The 24,507-nt window shown below is 38.4% G+C and overlaps 1 protein-coding gene across 8 annotated transcripts in view; it reads right to left on the bottom strand.

The window, feature by feature from the left end:
* The window catches only part of tbxas1 (thromboxane A synthase 1 (platelet)), a 66,783-nt gene that overhangs the window by 8,009 nt on the left and 34,267 nt on the right, over positions 1-24,507 (bottom strand). For 5 of the 8 annotated variants that reach the window (XM_058387008.1, XM_058387007.1, XM_058387010.1 and 2 more), the window contains 6 exons: positions 22,655-22,723; positions 22,231-22,347; positions 16,749-16,837; positions 16,508-16,656; positions 16,104-16,234; positions 15,578-15,895 (listed from right to left, as the gene is read on the bottom strand). In XM_058387008.1, the coding sequence (XP_058242991.1) occupies positions 15,578-15,895; positions 16,104-16,234; positions 16,508-16,656; positions 16,749-16,837; positions 22,231-22,347; positions 22,655-22,723 (873 nt within the window). Of the gene's footprint in view, positions 1-15,577; positions 15,896-16,103; positions 16,235-16,507; positions 16,657-16,748; positions 16,838-22,230; positions 22,348-22,590; positions 22,608-22,654; positions 22,724-24,507 lie in introns of those variants that run through there. The other 3 variants (XM_058387012.1, XM_058387014.1, XM_058387015.1) reach the window with 2 other exon arrangements.

Here is a 24,507-nt window from a genome sequence, read left to right as displayed (position 1 = left end):
ATTGTTTTTCTAACAGCACAGGAAGCAGCGAGGCTTTTCTCCCTTTTAGACTGAGGAAAAAGTACTCTAGAGAAAGTCAGCACAGCCATGAGAGACATGTGTGTCACCACTGATTAACTGGCCATGCAACCAGCAGGTCGTTTTCAATGAGTGTAAGGAGAGAGAACAATCAGTACTATAATGCAGTCGGATTGTCAAATAAGTCATGATGTTTCACTTCAGAACAATGCAATCAAATCAGAGACTGCAGAAATATATCAGTCACGTGGAGGTCAGGCACCTTAACGCTTAAAACCATGCCCTTGGCTCTCATTAGTCTCCTCGGTGCCTGTGTTTCCATGGCCAAAATGCTAATTAGCAAGCTTCACTGGAATGACTATCACCGTCTTTTGACTGTATCCTTATCGACGAGAGACAGCCCGGGTCTAAAGACTGACAGCTAGCTGGATGACTGATACAACGCTGGCCCAAGCTCAAGCCAGACACGGCCAAAATAAAGAACAACAACAACAACAACAACAAAAAAAGAAACATAATTAACAATTGCTAATTAAAATCCCATGGCAAGACAATCACTGTTCATTTTGTTTGAATTGCGAACACATTAGTACTCATGCTAACTCTTTTCAAGATGATAATAATAGGAAAAATAGGAAAAGCAAGCATTTTTCAAGAGGTGAAAACAGAAGGAACGGCTAAAGGATGTGACCGAAATGATTCAACCTGTGTTCTGAACATAAACCACACACAGAAATGGAGAACAGAATAAAACATGATCAGATGTGATCTTAAAGGAAAATAACGACAAAGGTGTGTGATAGCATGAGATTTCCAATAAAGGGTGCCTTATTCCTCGTACACAACAGCAGTTTCAACATGCTGTACATTTTATCTGTTACGTTTACGTCCACAAAACAAGTTTCCATTGTTGCGTACGTTATAGCAGCTATAAATGTCGCTCCCTCACCAGCCTTTCGTTTTATCTCTCTTTTGAAGTTAACAAGCCAAAAAAGGCAGCTTGTCACATTAAAGAGAAACCACAAAAGCCCTCTGTTCTGTTCTTTCCTGTGTCAGAAACCTTAAAGATACAGTCTTACTTCTGACTGTCTCAAGTGCTCAAGACACAGAAAACTTTAGCACACAGACGATTACACATTTACGTCGTTTGCTGTAAAAGTACTCTGCTAAGTTATTATAGTAAACACGGCATATTATAACGTGTATTAATATAAGCACATGTCCATGCTGCTTTTATAGGAGGGAATTAAACTGTTATAAACAAATCAGCAGCTCCTGACCAATCAGAATTGAGAATTCTGCCATTAAAGCAATCCTGTATATCAGTGCGACAAGGAATGAGAGAGATACGTCAGGCTGTGTGCATTACTGTATGTAGTTAGACCAATAAAGCAAAACTATAATTCTTTTTTCAACTTCTGAGTTCAGCAATCTTATTAGAAGATCTCTAGGTAAGGATTACGCTATCGTCTAATAAGGTTCTATCTTATTAGAGTCAGAAATCATGGGCTAGACATGGGGCATTGCTGCAGAGCTGAAAATTACAGTTTCAATCACACTGAGGAATGTGCACATATAGTATACACACACATACTGTCCACCTGCCAGGAAGTGGCTGCGTTGCAAACGGTGCTTTTCACTTGCACAGCTTATGATTCAGCCTCTGAGATCGCCCTCGTGCATGAGAAAATAAGCATGTGCTTTCCGAAAAACACCAGAGGGTACAGCAAAAAATAAATAAAAAAAATAACAACATAACCACAGGAGATGGTCCCGAATATAACATTTTTTTTTTTTGTAATAACACTCCCAAAGAACACTTCTAGGAATCAGTAAGTCAGACTTAGAAGAGAGAGGGGTTTATGTGTTTAAAAAAATAGGAATAGGAAAGGAAATTTGTATTACATGGGTTTGCTCTGGTTTGTTTCAGCTGCATGTTTAGAGAAGATTCCGAGAGGTTTATATTAAAATGGATGAACTCAGGGGTGGTGGAAGACGAGCTCTTCTCGATCCAATTCCCATGCTCCTCACCATCTCGAGCCTCATCGACTATAATCCTTCCGGAAATCACTCCGTTCTCTGTAGTCCTGTGTCTAGCTTTGGCCAGTTTCTACTCCTCCACTGTGTCTGAGTCTCATTATGGTCTTCACATGGCCCCTCTGTGCGTCAGGGATAGAGCCATTAAAGCAGCCAGCACAGGCTCTGCATTTAGCACTTACTGCTACTGTGAGCACCTTTTATTCAATTTAGTTTGATGTGCCTGAGAATAGAGCTGTAATGGAAATTCAAATGACAGGTCATAAGGCTCCCTGTAGTCAAAGCAAGTATGCAGGTTTTGCCATAATGATAATAACATACTGCTGGTGAGCACTATGAAAATGGCTATTACAGTCAGGGCAACTAACATTTGCCAGGCTTCTAATAAAACTGCCTGCCTTTAGTTAACAAACATTACAAGAGCTGCGATAAACAATAAGGATTCAAAACCTGTGTTTTGCTCTGACAGGACATACCAGATATATTCAACTAAAGCCCAGCAAGATAAAATTACCTGCTTGCAATCTTCGGCGTAAACAACTAAGATGGCTGAAAGGCGACAAGTTATGTTTTGTTACTCATTAGCACTTTAGACAGACTCTGATAAAAGATAAAACAACCAGAACAACTATTTGAACTGTTTTAAAGTGGAGAATAAAAGCATATTTCTTCATCCAGACACTTCTAAACGTTGGTTGATTTCTTTGTGTTTTTATTTTTTTAAACCACTTCGTTAATCAGACCTGGAAGTATAAATACAAAAATCTAGCTAATTTCTTACTGAGTTAAAGTTTATATAATGATACTACAAATAAGTAATACTACAAATGTATTCCATACATGTAATAAATACAGTATCCTCAGTGCTTAGATCTGAAAATCGAAATCACAGATGGTTATGAATGCTTAAAGTCTGGATTAAGGCCCGTTCTTTTCTCAATTCTGGCTACTGTATTTTTCAAGTGCGTCAATCAGCCTGTTGAAATACTTTGCTGGGTCTGCACATAGACCACAGTCCACCAGTTGAGCCCTGTTATACACAACCAGAGAAAATATTACCTTGTTGAATAACTAAGCAGACTGAATTTGCAATCGACCATTTGTTCCAAACGTCATACTGTACCATATTTTCGTTGTAATTCCTTAGGGATAATTACCCCCATCTGCTTCCGAATTTGCAGTTCACCATATTGGCAATTCCCATTCCATCCCACTATTTAGTTCTCCCCTGCTGCATGACAGCTACCCACCAGGGAGGATGAGATCTATCACGTGATTCCTAGGAGGAACGCACGGCCTCTTTTGAAACTGCTGCTTTCATATATATATACATATATAGCTGAGATCCAAAGATTATTAGAGCCATTTTGATCGACAGGGCGGTAAGGAAAGAGGTGTTTCATACCCAGAGAGCAGTGATAATTATCCTCTTTGACACCTGATGATAGATGGCATGATACAGATCGGAACTGCAATCTCCAGATGATAGCGCAATCACATCTTGTAATGTTTTAACCTTCACTCATTAAAACAGATTTCACATGAAAAGATTAATCTCTTAGTCATTTCACAAAATGCACTAAAATTCTAGTAGACATTATTTATAGGCCTACAAGGTTTTAGATTAAGCCCATATAATTCAGGTGACCAGTCAAATAAAAACTCTATAATGAATGTAATAGGTTGGAATAATGGATTGTTACCACAGTAACAAAATAATAATAATGAAAAAATCATGAGCCCCCGGAACCTCGGTGTTAGACTTCTCTAGTGTTGATAAAACACAAAGTAAAATCATATAATCATATAATAATAATATGGTCAATAATAATATGGTACATTTCAGAGACATATACAGCGCCCACCCCCGAGACAGCAGAAATAAATAGGCTAATTTATGAACCCCCCAGGAGAGAGCAAAAGGCGTGTGGTGGGGGGTTAACAATGGCTGACGTCTGACAGCTGTTGACGTTCAGGATCCATCAGTCAGGAAGGCATGGCTGAATTACAGAGCACATGTTTATGGCTGTTTAAGTTACAGGACCGCCCTTTCCCCCAGGGCCCGAGCATTTTCATGGGGCCTTCCACTGTGGCAGCAGCATTTTGATGACTCCATCTGCTAAAATCCATTAGTGCAGCCAAGTAAACTTAAATAGCCAAAGTAAAAAACACCAAACAACATGCAGGGGAGTCGTATTTGAGGTCCTGCAATATCAACATCGTAAGAGGAAAGCTACAGCATCTGCCCGAGAGAAAACTTTTCCTTTTAATCTCTAGGACATAAGAATGATTTACGTAATGAGATCCAGGGTCAGACGTAGTGTCTTCAGGAGCTCAGCCCACTGGTCTGTAACTTGTGAGACAGAAAGTAAGAGTATTTGAGAGAAACACAGATGAACACAGTGTAAAGCCTTACCAAAAGTACAGCTTAGGGATAGTGTTGTCGTTCAGCTCGCATAAACGCTGGAGTGACAGTTTATTGTACCTTCATTTGGCCATTTTATAAGGTACACCTACCATGGCTGTCCAATCTTATCCTCAAAGGGCCAGTGTGGGTACAGGATTTCATTCCAACTGAGCAAAAGCCACAGAGTCTATTGAAAGCCAGTATCAGCTGATTAAACAGGAGAAATTAGGTGTGGCTTCTGCTTGATTAGAATGAAAACCTGCACCCACACTGGCCCTTTGTGGATAAGCTTGGACACCACTGATATAGATCATGTTTTTAGGTACCTGTCCATCAGTAGAAACAGACTACCATAAGAAATTATTTAGGAGACGGACCATTTTAATGCAGCAGTGAAACTGACAAGATTGTTTTGAAACAACAGGTATGCTTACTTGCCACATTATTAGAGAAAGTCCTTGCGTAGGGATACAAATAGCTACTCTATCTACATTGCCTGTTTCTGTTCATCTGCGTTCATGCACAGGATGTTATGTGCTCAATTGTTCTTTTGCTGAACTCTTCCAAGCATCGTCATGTTTGATTCACTCACTGCATCATCAGATGGGCTACAGTCCATCATTTTATACATATGGCTAAGGAAGTCTAGGCAGATTCAACTAGTTCAAGCTACTGCAGAGCAAGTGAAGATCAAACTCACCCAAAATTGAGGAAAAAGATCTTCTCAAAGTGCTGTATTCATTAGCTTTCATAAACATCAAGCGAAATATATGTTACACAAACAATCAGGATATTGTTAGTTGTTAGTAGTAGTATTTAGCTTCGCACAGCCAACACTCACTAGCCTTTTTATAGCGGTTATATACACAGGTCACTATAAAGGAGTTCAATTACTGGCAGGAATCCATGCATAATTTGTCATGCCTCTTTTATCCGATCCATCAGTGTAAAGGGAGCAACACCGGACTACCGCTGAGCAGAGATTTTTTTTTGGATAGTGGGATCAACGGTTTTTAAAAACGCCAGTACAAAGCAACAGCTGGACTGCAATACTGGACTATAAAAACAGACAGCTATTGTAGATACATATAACTGTGATTTAAGTGTATATTGTGTGTAGGTGGTGATTATAGTGTATGTAGTTATTTTTTCAATGAATGGGCTGAGTGTTCATTTGCTTGATTTTGCTATAATGATTAGACATATTACTACATAATACAATAACTGCACACATTACATATTATTATATAGATCAATATTGACAGAAATAGCAATTAACGTAATTTAAACTGCCATTATTGGGCAGCAAGAATTAACATGAAACAAGCTGTAACTACACAGCAGATCAGCATGGCTCTAAAGCAATTCCTATTAACGGCTCAGACGCTTCTGTATGCATTCTGACAAAGTCCGTGGGAAAAAAAAACGGATAAACATATTGTCAGGGTAGTACAAAAACAAATCTTCATGCGTGTGCTTTATCCTGGTCAGGGTCATAGTGTACCCAGAGCCTGTCACGGAAACTGGGTGCAAGGCAGCTGTACACTCTTAATGCCGATCCATTGCATGATACCATACACAAACAATCAGACACTCATTCACTCTGTGGGGCAAATTACCAATAGGCAATTCACCTTGTGTTTTAAGGACACAGGGAGACATATTGTGATTGTATGGACCTCAGCATAGACAGTATATATGGTGGAGCTGTATGGCGGAAATGCTAACTGCTGATCCATTGTGCTTTTCCTTGAAAATCTCAATTATCCATTATTATGCTACTACTATTCTGAGAGAGAGAGAGAGAGAGAGAGAGGGAGAGGGAGAGGGAGAGAGAGAGAGAGAGAGAGAGAGAGAGAGAGGGCAAGGGCGAGAGAGAGAGAGAGAGAGAGAGAGAGAGAGAGAGAGATCAGTCACTGAATCTTCCCTTCATCACTGGTCTCAGCTCTCTACACATCCTTCTGTCTTTCACTGTTTCCACCATGCATATCCATCTCTTCTGTATTGTCTGAGTGTGACAAGGATGGCTGAGAATGGAAAAAACGGTGCTACGCAAATCCTTTCATCTGTTTGAGGATCAGCGAGTATGGCCGTCTCAATAAAAGTCATGCACTGTATTAACTCATGGTGGTGACTCTATTTTTAACATTCTTTGCAATGCCTTAATCCTTTCCCTCCTCTCTGTTTCTCTAATCATTTTATCTTACACTAAATAAACTCTCCTGTGTCAGTTTGATGAGATGCTGCATGAGACTTGGCTGCGAGTGTGCTTCGGTGTCTTTCACCTGCTGAGCTTCAGCTCTCCTAATCAAAGTGTCCAAGCTTTGCAGTTCTGACCCCAGGGATGTGGGGCTACTCACATACCAGACAGCCTTCATCTCAGCTAGTGTGAGAGAGAGAGAGAGAGACACATGAAGAGCGGAGAATAGAATAAAAGAGTGACGCAATTCTTGTATTCTTGTCCTTTTTCTTGCTCTCTGGAATTACCAAGCACTTGAAATTTTCCTTTAAGAAAACAAAGGATCATTCACTATCAGGAAGTGTTGAGAATAATTCCTCTTTCGAAGGCTCACAAGAAAAAAAAGCTACATGACAAATAACAACACTTTCATTAGAAACTGACAGCTGTAGTGCTGTGGTGTGTGGTGGATTAAGGGCTGCGTTATTGAATTTAGCAGTGGAGATGAATGGTCTTTATTTGGGGGTGAGTGATATGAGTGAAGGGTGATGAGTGAAGGAAAAAGCCTCCTGGAGATTCAGCCTCACAGGCACAGCATGACTGAATTATTCACACACAGGAAAGCCAGACTGTGCTCCTCTCTCTCTCTCTCTCTCTCACTCCCACCTCCCACCAGTCACCATTACTTCCTGTCTTTGTTTCTTTCACCCCTTTCTTTGCTTCTGCTCATGCTATCTGTTTCACACCTTCCTGAAGCTCTGTGTCATGTTCACAGTTTCACCCTCTTTATATATGGCTGTCTAACCTTGCCTTTGCCTTTTGTCTTCACTATAGAGCTGCCTTGATTGGTATATATATATATATATATATATTCACTTTTCTTTAAAATAAAATATCAATTCCTCTGTGTTTTAAACCCAGGGGAGAAAAATGACTGACAAATTATATTTAATTGAAAGTATATAGACAGCGTGTCAAAATTGTACTCAGTTACAAGTATCCAGCCAATAATGTATTCAAGTCAAAGTAAAAAAAAAAAAAAAAAAAAGAAGGAAATGTTTTAACGGATAAAATTATGCTAATGCCGTTTTTTTTTTTTAAATGTGGAAAGCTATCTAAAACTTTAAATAATTTTCTCTCAGGTACGAAGCAAGGAATTTACCTTTTTACCTCTTAGACTACTAAACTGATGATTGGTTATAAAACTGCTGCATGCTGGAGCTCTGAGGCAGCTCTGAGTCACTGTTTATATATATATATATATATATATATATATATATATATATATATATATAAACAACAAAAATAGAGGCTTAGTAAGAGTGACATTCTGACTATTAAACATGATTCAGTCCTATCTGTCTGCTGCTTTAGCTTCAAATTCAAATTCTATTGGTCACATACGAAATCATACACAGTACGACATGTAGTGAAATGCTTTTTACGACTGTCTTACATAAAAAAAGAAATAGTAAAAAAGAAAAATTTAAAGTGTGGACATGAAAAATAGGGGATATAGTTAAGAATATATAGGGAAAAGTAGGGAAAATTAAATGGTAGAAATCACAAACGAAAATAACTTGAAAGTCAAGTGTCAGATATGCATATGCAAATATATGTCTATGTATATATATATATATATATATATATATATATATATATATATATATATGTATATAAATATATATATGTAGTATCAATATAGCAGTAAATATTATAAATAATGAAAAATAAAATAAAAATAATAATAATAAAAATAGTAATATAATATATAATGTATACAAATGTAAAACTGCTATATAAACTAAATACAAAAAACAAATATAAAAACAAAAATATAATACACTAATATAATACAGTACAATATAGTATATATATAGAATATGTGAAAAAGAGAACAATATAAATAAATATATATGTGTAGACTCTGTAATATATAGAAGGTACAGTATATGCATATATGTAGATAAAAAGGTCAACTTTGAAATGGTGTAGCAAATGAATACAGTATGTACAGTGTGCATATGTAAGATAAATATATAAATATATTTGTAGATGTATATATAAGGCAAATAGGAGTAAAGTTTCAGTTTAGTGTGCACACAAAGATGTACAGAAAAGATGTACACTGAGAGTGTTATTGTGTGTACAGAGTAGTGCAGAGTATGAAGTAGTGCAATTATTGCATGTGCAACAATCTAGTATCTAAAAAGTATAATAAATCTGTTTGCTGGTGACCTGGTGCTTATTATTATTATTATTTTTTTATTAGGCATGACCAGAAATTAATATATTGAAGAGATATATTCTTCATGGTTAGGAAACAGATCCTGATAAACAGAAAACGTGTCCTATGTGTACACCAATCAGGCATAACATTATGAACACTGAGAGGTGAATTGAATAACACTGATTATCTCCTCATCATGGCACCTGTTAGTGGGTGGGATATATTAGGCAGCAAGTGAACATTTTGTCCTCAAAGTTGATGTGTTAGAAGCAGGAAAAATGGGCAAACATAAGGATTTGAGCGAGTTTGACAAGGGTCAGATTGTGATGGCTAGACGACTGGATCAGAGCATCTCCAAAACTGCAGCTCTTGTGGGGTGTTCCCGGTCTGCAGTGGTCAGTATTTATCAAAAAATTGGGTGGCCAAGGGCTCACTGATGCATGTAGGGTGCGAAGGCTGCCAATCCAACAGACGAGCTGCTGAACTCAACCAACACAATATTAGGCAGGTGGTCATAATGTTGTGCCTGATCAGTGTATGTACTCATTCAAAAGTGGAAGTATCCAACTAAAAAAGTATTAGAAGTAACAAGGAAATGTTTTTAACTTATGAAATGAAACTTATTTCTTATCTAAAGCAACCATGCCGTTTTATATTTGGCTAATGTATTAATCATGTGAGAAACACTATTTACCATTAGCAACAATCTGAACCAGCAATATTAGTAGACTAGGCTGGTGATAGCAAAGAAAAAGGTTAATATTAGACAAACAGAATACCTCAACCTCCTTTTGTACAACTGTATGGAGTTCATGCCTTCCAGGGTGGCTAAAGAGATGCCACATTTTTATCTGTCTTTGTTCACTTCAGCATATTGAAACATTTTACTGAGGCACTCATCCTCAAGGTCCACACTTGAGGACACAGATCTTCAGTCAGAGGAGGTTCCACACTTCAGTCTTGTGGCTTATCCATGCTGAAATGTACACCGATAGCTATAGCATCAACTACTTTGTGTAGCATGAGAGGGTCACCAAAGAAGACCAAGTGCCATGCTTCTTCATAGTTTTTCTTACATAGATGAACCTGATTGGATGATAAAATGAAATGGTTGGATGCTTAACTTGAGAGAACTTGAGAGTTCTTGAGAGAACCTCAAGACATGAAATAAAAATGTAAGAAGTAAAAAGATTTTATGTAATAGTACATGCAGTAAATTTTTAATAATACTCAAAGAATAAATACACCAAATACTTAAGTATAGAAATGAGGTACAATTATTCTAGTAATTACCCTGTTAAACGTGTCAAATTATGATATATTTTTCCATTCTGTTTTCTTTTATCTACTCAAAATGGGCAAACCCTGTTAATCTAACCCAAGATAATATTTACAAAGATTTCCTATCAGCGAGAAACATTATGAAAGCTCTGAAGCCGACTGAGTGTATATAAAAACAGATGAAGGTTAAATGTCAATGGCCACTCATTTTGTTAAAATATCAGGCTTCATTAATATTAATCTACTCATGCAAGAGTAACATCAGCTCATAGCTTCTAGCTTAGTGCTCCTTCATGACCCCTACACTGTGTATTAGGTAACAGCCCGTTCATAACATTACTGCATCATCAGTCTGAATTAGAACATCCAGCTATGCACTTCAGCGGTATGTTCAAAGCTCAGAGTACTAGTGGTGGAAAAGACATATCTATGTAAATGACTGGATTTAACACGTTTCAAAGAAAAGCCGAATCGAATACCGAGAATGTGAGACACTTTAATATGGAAATCAGGGGCTGTGTGTGGATTCACTCCTTCACTCGCTAATTTACTACACAGACAATTCTACACAAAACACTACATCAGGTAGATATAAGAGAGACAAACTTGCTCCAAAATATATATATATAAATATATATAAATATTATAATATATATAAATATATATATAAATTTGCTGTGATTAAGGTTTCATTTAGGTCAATTACAATTAGGATATCTACACATTAACATTATAACATTATGAGCACCTGCCTTAATATTGTGTTGGTCGCCCTTTTGCTGCCAAAACAGCCCTGACCCGTCATGCACTGTGTATTCTGACACCTTTCTATCAGAACGAGCATTAACTTCTTCAGCAATTTGAGCAACAGTAACTCGTCTGTTGGATCGGATCACACGGGCCATCCTTCACTTCCTATGTGCATCAGTGAACCTTGACCGCTCATGATCCTGTCTCCGGTTCACCACTGTTCATTCCTTGGACCACTTTTGATAGATACTGACCACTGCAGACCGGGAACACCCCACAAGAGCTGCAGTTTTGGAGATGCTCTGATCCAGTTGTCTAGCCACAATCACAATTTGGCCCTTGTCAAATTCGCTCAAATCCTTATGGTTGTCCATTTTTCCTGCTTCTAACACATCAACTTTGAGGACAAAATGTTGACTCGCTGCCTAATATATCCCACCCACTAACAGGTGCCATGATGAGGAGATAATCGGTGTTATTCACTTCACCGGTCATAATGTCAAGGCTGATCGATGTATTGGGAAAATAGAAGACTCCTATTGCTTGTCGTTCATACTGATATGATATCATTTTAATTTATATGTACATAACCCATCTATGAAAACAGACCTGTCTCAGTGTAAATACTGTCTGTGAGTCATTAAAATCTTTTAGACTTCATTCACTAAATCTAAAACTGATATCTGAATAAAAACAAAATACACCACCATGTACCTGTTGGCTTAAGCAGTACAATTTCTGTTAACATTTATACAATGAAGTCTCCTGAAAGTAAATTTCAAGCTAAACAAAATCGATGTGCTTATTACGGAAGTAGCAAATTTTGTGAACACCCAAATACTACACTGTATGGTAAAAAGGGAATTAATTCGGACCATGAAATTCATCTTTTTCTTGTCCGAAGCTTTTTGTTTCAGAAAGCAGGAATAGCTGAGGCTGTAAATGTGTAATTTTGCTACACGGCTTGCCTTCCTGCCCTCATCTCCCACCTCTGGCTGACTCATTAGGTGACGCTCTGCTTCATCTCACTCTGCTATTTATGCAGATAAAAAAAAAGAAGGGCAAATTAATGAGGGACACCCTGGGGAGCCACCGCACAATACAGGAAGAGAAAATGAGAGCCTAGACACAATGTGTGCCACAGACAATCTGATAGGCAGCAAGGAATTCGCCTTTTTACCTCCTAAACTACCCGATGGTTGATTTAAAACCGCTGCATGCTGGAGCTCTGAGGCAGCTCTGAGTCAGTGATACTGCTTATATTAAAAAAAAAACAGAATGACATTCTGAAGGTTAAAGACGATCCAGTCCTATCTGTCTACTAATTCAGCTTCTAGGATCTAAAGCCTGACAGCGACTGCTAAACAAATAAATCATTTACTGTATTTTCCATGTACTGTGCAAAACCTCTGAAATGACATGGTGGTTATTTTTGGATAAGGCATGACCACAAATTAAGATATTGAGGGTATCTCATGGAATTATTATGATGAGGTGATGAGATACTAAAGCTGTGGCCATAAACAGTGCAATTTAAGCCCATGACTTAAAATGTTGTGGGAACATCATATTTAAAACAAGACCTCCAGTTAAATATTTGATGGGAATGGGCAATTCACTCGGAAAAGTCACGGAAAATGACACACGTTTAAATCCAGCATATCTTTGTGGATTATTCCCAGATTGGAGATTATTGCAAAATGAAGAGTAAAGTGTCATCTACATGCTTAGGTTTTGTTGGCCACAATGGTCTAATTCATTTGATTTGAACTTTAAAATGTAATAGCTGCCATGAGGTACATTTCCATTAGACCTTGAGAAACGTAGCCTTATTTTGCGGGCTTTAAAACTGTATTCATTTCTGACCACAAGAAACTTAACTTGTGGCTACAAGAAGTTTGACTTGTGGTGTAAATGTATTAGCTTGTGGGGATAATGACCACCATCTTCTCAGCAGCTCCGTCAACATGAAATCTATCAAACTTTGTTGTGTGAGTAATCTCATATCTGCTGTATAGGAGAACAGACGACATGTATGACACTTAATGATACACCTACAACCAAGAAAGCTAATGACAATAATTGTTTAACAAGTGAATCATTTGATCTAAGAGCTGATCTAAGAGCATGACTTGAACACGAATGTAGTATTAATAGATCAGCAGCACAAGATAATTAGACATTCAAATACACGATAAGTACCAATTAGGTAAATAACACATGAAAAAGGTTGACATTTTCAAGTGTTTTTTACTACATCAGTGTTGTGGTACAAACTCGGCGCTCTGTGCTGCTTGAGCAGGAGAGTGACATTTCAAAAGCTTTCAGTGCCGAGGAGCATTCGGTTTGAGCACAGCGAGATGCATTTACAAAATAAACTGAAAGGCCCTTTGCTCCTCAGTGAGCTAAATTCAAAAGTCGTGCCAAGCAGTGCAGCCCTCAGCCGGGGGGGACGCACTGACCTTCATATCCACTACGGTCAGATGGCTTGCTGTGGACTGATGCCCAGCTGCTTCCTGTAAAACTTAAAGAGCACAGCTATTGCTGGATGTGCAGTCGCGTCTGCTAAACCCACCGACAGGAACCCAGTCCTGTAGACACTGTACACAACTGCACAGCTCAAAGCTGTGAGAGCTGCGAGATAACTTTCTGTAAAAACTTCTCAAAATGTACGTGCACTAAAACATAATGTGTATGAAAGAGCCCTATCATATTATACTTAAAAAATAGATTAAGGCTGCTTTAGTCATTCAGTTGCCCTAAATAAATAAATAAATAAATAAATAAATAAATGCTGAATCCAACTTGGTGGCTTAGTGGTCAGCACATTTTCCCCGTCTCTGCCCCATGTGTGTTATGTTCTCCCTGTGCTTTAGGGGTTTCCAGTTTCCTCACCCCAGTCCAAAGACATGCTTTGTTGTCCCCAAGTTGTCCATAGTGTGTGTGTGTATGTGCGATTTTGCCCTTCAATGGACCCTTGTCCAGAGAGTCCCCCACCTTTTACCCCAAGTCTCCTGAGATAGACTCCAGGTGCCCTGCAGCCCTGTGTAGGATAAGCACTATAGAATATTGAAGGATGGGTGAATAAATCCAACATCATCTGATTGACTAATGAAAATCTTCCTTCTCAGAGCAAGTAAGCAAAAAATGAAATCTCATAAAAAGCATGACTGAAGAAAAAAGGTGTCATGCCCAAGCTGCTGCAGGTAACAAATGATGCCCAAAGAGCTGCAGGCAAGTTTTACATTTCAAAAAAAAAAAAAAAAAAGTTAAAAAAGACCCAGACTTCCTGTGCAGGACTAAATGGAGCATGTGAGAGTCAATGGGAGTAAGTGTATAAGATGAAAGTGGAGAAAGGGCGTCATTGAGATGGACTAGCTCTGCGTTTGATCTGAGCGGCTGCCTGGCCTTGGTTGCAGGTATTAAGATTCAGCAGATGCAGGCGCGTGCTTAACAAGGCCGGGTTTATGTGTCAGCTATTACGGTGACATTATGAGAAAAGAGGACGAGGAGACGAACAGGTCGGCCAGTGCTCTCGTGTAGTCAGCGCTGCTAAAACGCTTCATGCTCTCAACCGCTCTCTGATTTTTCCCCCCGAGCTGTTTATCTGAGCACGATGTCCCCGAGTCTTCTAATCACAGATTTCATGAGGAAATTGCATTATTTTTTGTTTATTCAAAGCCATGAATTTTGGAATGCTACTTTGCAGGGTAAAGTAGCTTCACTGTGAAGTGATGATGACTGAAAAAGCAGCCAGAGACCTTTATTTCCCTTAACCGCACACACTAAACAGATCTGCTCAGCCCTTCTGCTCCTTTCCCACCATCACCCTTCCTCTCTCTGCACACAGATTGCAGGTTTCAGCTAGGAATTGTCCCTTACCATTCTCTATGTCTTGCACACACACACACACACACTCACACACATGCATGCCCAAGTAGCCGAAGTGCCACCATTACTGCAAACCTGTGCTATATTTATGAGTGGGTCTGTGCGTTCCATTGCCCTGAGTGCTTGTATGGAAAAAGGCAGAATGCAGGAGAACGCTCAGCATTCACACAGACAGTACCCACATTGTTGAGGCTACATAACCAAACACAGCTTGCTTTTCAATGCAGTGGTTGCTCTGAAATTTTTATATGTTGGTCTGGCATACAGTATTTGCCCTGGAAACAACAGAAGGCACAATAAATAGAGACATTACAGCGAAGTACAACACATTTGGAAATGTAGACGCGATTAAAAAGGCAACCCTCCTTTAGTATCTAAATCCGATTTCACTGAATTAGGAACTAAAGTGTATAAACAACAATTTATAGAAAGAATTGTTCCTATTAAAAGGAAAAAAATCTACTAAACAACTACTATATTAACCTTTATCCTTAATTTCCTCAGGGATAGTCAACAAGATTTATTTTGTGAGTGAGTTTTTTTCTTTTTACTTCCACGGTGTCATTAGTGAGCCACACATCCATTAAAGTCTCACGTTATAATGAAAATACAGCACCAGCCAACAAATTAGCTCCAGAATGACTGAGCAGGTCGTGGATATTTCAATATAAACATATTTAATGTGTTTCAGGAAGTTAAATGATGAGATATTTTTCATTTCTTAAAGACTGTACTAGTGATTGGCAGCTTAAACAACGGTGTTTGAGAGATTTTCTTCACTCACGTGTCTGCTGAAGAAGTCGTCCAACTCTCTGTGCACTTTCTTCTGACAGTCCGGGTGGATGGCCAGCAGGTAGGAGACGAACGAGAGAGTGTTACTGCTCGACTCATAGCCAGCGATGAGGAAGAGGAAGGCCTGGCCTATGATCTCATCCTCCGTAATCATTCTTTTCTGCTGCTTTGCCGACTTTTGACCGCTTTCTGCCTTTCCGTCAGACACGACTTCCTCGTCTGCTTGATTGACCACGTCAAAGTGATCCAGGGACACACACTCCTTACTGCTCCTCACATCCAGCATCATCTGCAGGAAGTCTCTCCGCCTCTATCAGAGCCGTGGGACAGATAATACTGAATAAAATATAAATGTATTCTAATCATTTCTACACCAATTGTTTGCCTTTAACCTGCCTCCATCCTCATTTGTTATTTTTGTAAAATGTCTGTTCATGGTGTATACAACTATATTTACACTCAGCTATATGCATGGATGAATTTTTAAAAATTTTATTTCCTCCAAAGTTGTACTGTACCTGACTAGGGGGCAACTCATCCCTCTGTTTGATAAGTTTCTGAATACAACTGGTGAAGAACTTGCTCATCTCAGTTCCCTCTTTATCTTTCATCAAGCCATGAAGCGGCCCAATCAGGAAGGGGAAAGCCACTAAGAGCACAAAGGACAACCACAAGGCCATTTACCAATATTCTTAAGTCATAAACACAAGGACAAAGGCATTTTAAATGAGACCTCGTTCTCTAGCCTGCAATAAATGTGCTATATCTTTATATTGCCTTCATTAAAGTTCATATCAAATAGTCATTTATGGAGCTCCCTATGTGATGTGACCTCAGCTGTTGAATAATTAAATGGGAAATAATGGGCACTGAAGGATGTTTTGTATTAGATGAATGGCTTAAATGTTACAGTGTTACATACTGAAGATGATCATGATGGGTTTGAAAACAGTGAAGGCAAAGAACTTTGAGGCGTAGTGCACAAATGGATCGCTGGGGTTGTTCTGAGAGTCCACGCGCATCCCGAACGCCACACTTGCTATCACATCCATAGAGAAGCAACCAAAACACCTGCAGGAGGAAAAAAATGTCAGATATTCCTATTCCTATTCTTTTGTTTTCCATTAACATATAAAAACATGCCCACAGACACACAGTCATACCTCTGGATGTTAAAGGTCTCTTCAGATTCTGCATAAGTCTTCAGGTTCTTCAGTAACGTTTCTGCAGCTTCATGGATAAGAGGAACCATCTGTACCAAAACACACAACACACTGAATGTGCATTTTTCAAGCATTTTATTACCCGATGTTCTAATCTCAAAAAATTTAAGTCTTAAAAGTAATCAATTTAACATAAACCCAAGATAAAATTGGGAGTGATATGAGAAAGACAATGCCTGAACAAAACTGTAACTTGTTAGAAGAGTGTGGGCGAGGTTACTGCAAAGTGATGAATCAATTAAAATCCCATTTAATTTTGCAGGTCATCACCAAGGGCAAAAAACCCACGATAATAATGGATCAAACCACAGCTAATTAAGTCATTAACTCTTTATATTTATATATATATATATATATATATATATATATATATATATATATATATATATATATATATATATATATATATATATATATATACATATACAGTGCCTTGCATAATAACTATTAACCGGTCACTAGGCAGAAACATGGTTGTCACGTATTGGGATTTAATGGTGCTCTATGGAATGCTCAAATTTAGAGACATTTTTGTAGCCAGTCTCTGATAAATACATGATGCTGTTTGTTTAGGTATATTCTGAAGCCACACAAACACAGATGTATCTCTTTCAGATCAACTTGCACCAGAAATAATGTAATTTAAAATAAAAAATAATAAAAATAATAAAAAATAAGAATTTTGCAGCAACAAGGGGTGAAAACTTATGCAAACACAAACCTATGAAAATGTAAACAATTTTGCAACCTAAATGAATCCCCCTCCATCTTCAACATCATTAGCCATTTTATGTAAATAGATTGAAGTCGTAACACTACAATATGTAGAAAAGTTTAAGGGGGTGAATACTTATGCAAAGCACTGTAAAGCCACCTGACCTCTGAGTCACATCGATGAGTGAGGACAGTGCACTAGAGTCAGGTTACACTACTGTGAGCAGAAGTCCTGGTGATCTCTTCCACTCTCTACCACCATCTCTCTCTCTCTCTCTCTCTCTCCTGCAGCACTGTAGCTTTCCTCTCAGATGCCGATGACTGACACTGTGATAAGCCTCCATCTTACACCAGACCTGCCTATTGATCCTGCTCACTCAAGAAGAGAGAGATGAGGGTGCAAGCAGCAATGACAAAAAAAAAAGAAAAGAAAAAAAGAGCAAAGGAAAGAGAGGGAGAGATTTTATGGAGCAGTGAAGCAAGACCAGCTGACAAATCCTGAGTGGAGAAAGTGCAGGCTGACCAGAGCCACACTAATATCCTGACTAGACCTGGGCTATATGACTACACAATTTAGAGAGTGTGATCAATTATGATTAATTAATGCAGATAATACATTTGTTGTTTTAATGAAGATTACAAACTCTGACTGGAAGCAGTTGATCTAATGTTGATGTTTTGTACTGTTAAATGCAGCACTATTGCTATTTGTTAGGAGTCTTGTGTATTGTGATGCATATTGTGTATCACAGAAATGACGTGTTCTGACATGGTATTTTTGTCCTAATCCTAATCTTTACCCGCTACCTTATCTCACAGCATCATGTCTCTCAGCAGCTAGGCAGCTTTATTTACCTCAAGCAAAATATTGTCTTCTCTTAATCACAAATAGAAATCTATAATAATATTATGAATATATAATATAATGAATACTGTATACAGGGTTCTGTTAAGCCAATAGGCTTACCCCAAGGTCACGCCCCTCTGGGGGAACACTGCATGAGCCTGTAATAACGTATAAATAACCTGAATTTTACATTCTGGGAGGAACAAGAGAAATAAACGGATTCAAGAAAAACACTACTAATTTGTTTCAGAGCCATAGAGTGAGCGGCGCCGTAGAGTGAAAGGTGTATTTACACACCTTTTCTTTGGTTATTTAATATACTCCCCTCTGCATAAATTCACGTGTACACGCGTAATGCATTCTGACTTTGAAAAAATGTTTCAAAATCATAAAAGATTGGAAAAATGTACACTTGTAAACATAATGTTGGCTACTGCAGCTCCGAGGTCATCTATGGTTAGACGTAATAAAGTGGTATATTTAATAAGCAATTTTAGACCATATACTAATCGGCAGGTTTATGAGGGTGGTTCTGATGGAGGCATGATTTCTAAATTTGCAATAATGTGTGTGTTTACAGTATACTGTGTATAGAATTTAATTACAAAATACATTCAAATTAAATCTGCATGCAAAAGGGACCACAGTGCCTTAGCAGTTTGCAGGTTTTCATTGCACCTCCGGAGTCTGGGGTTCAATTCCCACCTCCGCCATGTGTGCACATACCCAGGGTAATGTTCTCCCTGTGCTTTAGGGGTTTCCTCTGGGTAATCCACAGTCATGTTGTATTCATGTGCTGTAGGCTGATTGGCATCTCCAAACTGTGTGTGTGTGTGTGATTGTGCCTTGTGATGAGTTGACAGACTGTCAAACACCCAAATACTTACTTCACCCCCACACACACACACACACACACACACACACACAGTCTCCCTTCATATTACAGATAATCAGTAGATGTACACACAGGCTTTTATGTGCTCGGGAAGGAGTTCTTGAAAGTGGGCCACAAAAACACCTTTTGAACTATTTTACTCTAATGTTACTGGAATATGATCTAATTACTGACTTCAGCAATCCACCTTCCTGGTAATTAGTGAAAGGTTTTTTCCTTTAATTACAGGTTTACTGTTGCATTACTTACAACAGGGTGATGAATGTGAGCAGAGTGAATGCGGTTGTAGTGTACGCACTGATAGGACGCTCCGTGTGAAATGTAACAGTATGTTGGATGTTCTAAATACTCCGTGGAGTCACTTCGACATACTTCTGAGGTGCTTAATGAGATCCCATCTGCAATTGTGCGGAGAGATGACCTGCTTGTTCAGAAGGTGTACAGACAGAGACTTCGTTGCTTCGAGGCAGATTTCAATATTTGTCATTAATTCAAAACAGATTCCTAATTAAAATAATGACTGGAAAATAATTCCTATTCATTGCTTCTGTTTTGCTGTGGCTCTGCGTTTGCTCATGTGGTGTAACAGGATGCATGCATCAGATCAAATCAGAGCTGGGCTTGAAGGCAAATGAAGAAGACTAGAGAAGCTGATAGAGGATGACAAGAGCAGCGTCCTCTGTCTCTTCCTGCGCCTCCAACACAACTAATGAAAATCAATACAGGATGCAGGACATGTCTGAATACGTAAGTCCTCGAGGTTTAACATTAAAAATGCAGGCAAGTATTGCGTATAAAAATAGCACATCACTTTCCAGGTATTACGTAGATTTAAAACAATACGGGTTCTAGGGGGGTTTGGTAGCATTTGGTGTCTTGCATGTGACTATTTAAATAAAAAATAAAAAACAATATTTGAAATAATAATAGAAAGTGTTTTATGATTTGCGGTCTAGAAAACTCAATACCGTGAGTGTTAATTTTATTCTACATCACAAGCAAAGCTTTAAACAAACACCAGATACTCACACACTTTAATATCCATGATTTAAAAGGCTTTTTATCATTACACACTTTAATACGTCAGCTCTGGTTTCACGTCAGGTCTAAAAGCAGCAGGAGAAAGAAAATAATATTCTGTGTGGTGTAATTAAGTTAACAAACATGGCCTGCATGCCCGGACTTGGGTTTGGTGTTGACAGTAAAGATGTTTATGAGGTCATTAAATATTTAGGACATTGCTACACTGTGGCCAGGATTTCACTCTCCCATGCTATTCCGCACCGAGTCTGACGCTTGTGGTCTTCTCTCGCTTGATGTCACTGAATTCTAATGTGACCTTATCTGATGTCACTTTCTCACTATAGATCACAAGTCAGCATGTTTGCCATTTTATGTGCGTTAGTAAAGCGATATTTCTTTGTTCAAATACACAAACTAAAATCTGTTCTTTCTTCCTCATTACAGGAAGCAGAATCATCAGCGAGATCCATCAACAAACTAAACCAGTGTAGTGCCTAATTAATTTAGTGATAAGGCTCTTCATACAAGGACGTGAGCAAGTGAGCTGAGTTCATTTGCTTGAGCATAGCTTATGAACCTTAAAGTGTTTTGGTCACATGTAACCAAAAAAAATCACCCTACAAATCACACAAATTTCACTCTAACCCTTTCTGGGCAATCACAGTCTACAGTTGCTTATGCCAGGATTCCTGGGGTGTTTGAGACCAGTTCTGTTCTTCCCAAGCTTAACAAAACATGGATTCAATTCACCAGATAATTACCAGTTTTAGTGGGTGTGTTCTAGCAGGGAAATCACCAAACTGTGCTAGAGTCAAACCTTCCAGGACTTGATTTAGAAACACAGGCCAAAGCCAATAGCTTCATCTTTCCTTAGGTATTTCTTTTGTTTGGTATCAATCGCTTTAGTGTTGCAGAATCAATGTTTGTTTCTGTTCTGTTTCATTATCTTATGCTTTTATTCTTGCTGAACTGACAGCATGTATTTGCTCTGTTGCTCTTACCAATACACGCTAATCAAGGGCAGCCATATTGTTTGATTCAGTCCTCTTTAGTAATCGCTTGATCCTGATCAGGTTGGCCATAGATATTTTAGATTCACACTCTCATTCATACCTGCAATCACCAGTCCTCCCTACCAGCATGTTTTTGGGAGCTGTGAGGAAATCATAAAACCTGGAGGAACCTGGAGAATATGGGAAACATTGGGTATCCTCTCTCTGTCAATGGCTGCCATGATTAAGTCCCAGTAGGGATCCAGGATCTAGAATTTACTGAAATACATGCTGTTCTAACAGGAACATTACTGTCCTATGATGCAGCAGGACCACTAGCCAGTGACTCGGTCATCGATTAAGTATCTGGCATGAATTTCTAAACAGTTATTTAACTAATAATTCATTTGTCATATGATGTACTGTCATTCCTGGCAACAATGTGTGAACTAATGACATTGTCAGATTCATGCAACACTTCAGAAATACCTCTACACCAGAGATCATTTTCCCCTTTTAATAATAATCCTAATGTTACAATTTCGCACCATAGTTATATTCTGCTCAGAGCCACAGTGCAGAAGATTTACTTGTATTGTGCAAACCATTGCAGATCAAACACTCTGTATTGTATGAAACAATACCATAAGATATCCACACTATGTGTGAATGTGTGTGTGTGTTCACACCTGACTGTTATCTGATCTCTTATAATGCATTATATATATGTCATTACAATCCTCATAAAGCATACCTGTTAAAAAAGAGAAGTCTAAGCAACTTCTATTACCATTCCTTTACATCTCAAGAAATAAGATGATCCACACTTTTATTCCAAACCAATAATCCCAGTCAAGTAAATACACACCCTTCTCCAATCAACATTTTTCAATCACATTTCACATACCACAGATTTCAATAATCAAAACACTGAGTTATGTGAGAGCTCACCTCTTTCATCCTGGCTGCGCTGAAGGATGGTGTTAGGATGCTGCGCACTCGCTTCCAGCGTTCATCTCTCAGCAAGATCAGACTGTCCGGCATCGGCTTTATAGCCGTCCTAAATATCTAAATCGTTAGAAATTCAAAGATAAAAGATCACATCACTGTTTCAGGTTTAATCCGTATTCAGCACATTAAAGGAAAACTCAGGGTGCTTTTCAGAACTTGTACCACATGCATGTACATTCATATGATTACTTGTATTTAAAAAACAAGAAAATAATATTCACTAACTACTTATTATTATATTGATAATTAGATAGATATTTACATAGATATTTACATAGATATATGTAAATAGATATTTACACATAGCTGAAGTCTAAGGGCACTTGATGTAACTCTCTCTCTTGTCAATCTGAGAAACACTAACCAATCCATCCACGAGCTTCTGAATGCAGAAGAGGGAATACAGTATTGTCCTCTCAATGGGCTCAGTGCCCTGTAACGGAGCAAGAGCAACAGCTTGAAAAGTTATGGTGACTGCTATCATATGTCTGAGAAGAAGCAGATGCCAGGCTGTACCCTGTTTTATATATTAGAGGAGATGAAAAGGAATTGGAAAGTGACCGAACTGGTAGAAAAACACCGATGTAAAAATGATCGTTAATATCATTCTAAAAAATAAAGGTCTTATAATGTGACAGATATGAGTGAAAAACTTACCAAAGTTATTATTGTGTAGTTTTCTTCAAATTGTCAAACATGATACAATAAAATGAGTAAAAATTTGCAGGGGGGGGAATCTATTCTAATTATTTATGGTTGTGGTATCCAAACACACTACAACAACAACAACATAACTAATGGTAACTCCATTTTAAGAAACTGTTTCATCTAAATGAAAAAAAACAAACTGAGAGAATTGAGAATATAAATAAACGCTAAGCAAAAATACATATTTCGACATTTTCCATCTGCCCTCAGACATCCATTATAAGTGAGTTTTTTTGAGTAAACAGACTTTTCCTCTTCTCTGAGCACAGGGAATTCCTGTTTGTGGTTTAATCACTCATACACTCATACGCTACAGAAACAGTAACTAGAGATTAGAATGGGGGAAAAAAACATTGGACTATTTGAAGAATTCAAATAAAATGTCAGACATTCTTGTCTTTTTTGCTGTGATCTATCACTGCACCCTTAATAGATCTTTTGTCAGGAGAAGTCATACGAGATCCAACCTAATGAGTCGGTTAAGCTGGTGGTTACTTAGCAGTTATAATCCTGAGCTAGTGATCAGAAGACTGTAAATTCCACCGTGGGGCCCTTAGACGGATGATTTAGATAAAAGAATCTGCCAAATGAATAAATGCACAAGTGTCATGATCTCAGTTCTTTACAGAAACTTTTTTTTTCCAAGGACTCTGAAAGGATTGAGTCTAAAAGGATTCTTCTGAAGCTGGTGGGTTTGAACCTGGTTCTTTTTGTTTTGATTAAAATTAAACTTTGACTGCTGTGGTTACGCAGCCTGATTTAATACGGTTAATTACAGCAATTGTCCATCTGTTAGTCCGTGTCATGTTTACACTGTGAGAATAAAGATAACCGAGAGTAGACTCAGCTCTGTGGAGTATTGAGTACATATTTCTAAATGTGGGTGTGTATCTGGTGGGGGAATGTTGAGTATTTATTTGTGCACACAGAAGCCAACACGTTATGTTTGTTTCTGGGCTGCCATGGTGATCCACTTTATGAGTTTTCTCCCGCTGTCTGTCACAGATGGTGTGTGTATCACGAGCTTCTTAGTAAAACTCACACACACGCTCCTAGCAGATTGACCAAACGTCCCACACCACAGTGCTCTGCAGGTCACAGCCTGAGATATGATATGAAGATATAAAGATATTTATATACTATTGGGGTTTAATACATGGCAAGCCACGCGGTTTTGGTATCGATCAGCTCCTGCCATCATCTTTACATTACCCAGGCTCCCAGACTTTGGCTTGACCTTTTGTTTTGATAAATAAGTCATAGTGATGACCACAGTGACATCATGGAGTTGAAAGTACAGCGGTGCCGGCTTTGCTCACACTGACGCCTCACTGTGTACATACACTTATTGATTCTACCTCCCAGAAACACACACACACACACACGCACACACACACACACACACACACACGTGTAAAGCAGGAATTACTACTAACATGCTGTTTTATTTGATAATTAATCTTGATCTGGGATTGAAACAAACTTTATAGAAGCTCATAAGACACAATT

Source organism: Hemibagrus wyckioides, linkage group LG04 (assembly GCF_019097595.1).
Source record: "Hemibagrus wyckioides isolate EC202008001 linkage group LG04, SWU_Hwy_1.0, whole genome shotgun sequence".
NCBI classification, from domain to species: Eukaryota; Metazoa; Chordata; class Actinopteri; order Siluriformes; family Bagridae; genus Hemibagrus; species Hemibagrus wyckioides.
Note: the sequence above shows the minus strand (reverse complement) of the source record. Positions and strands in the feature narration are given on the sequence as shown.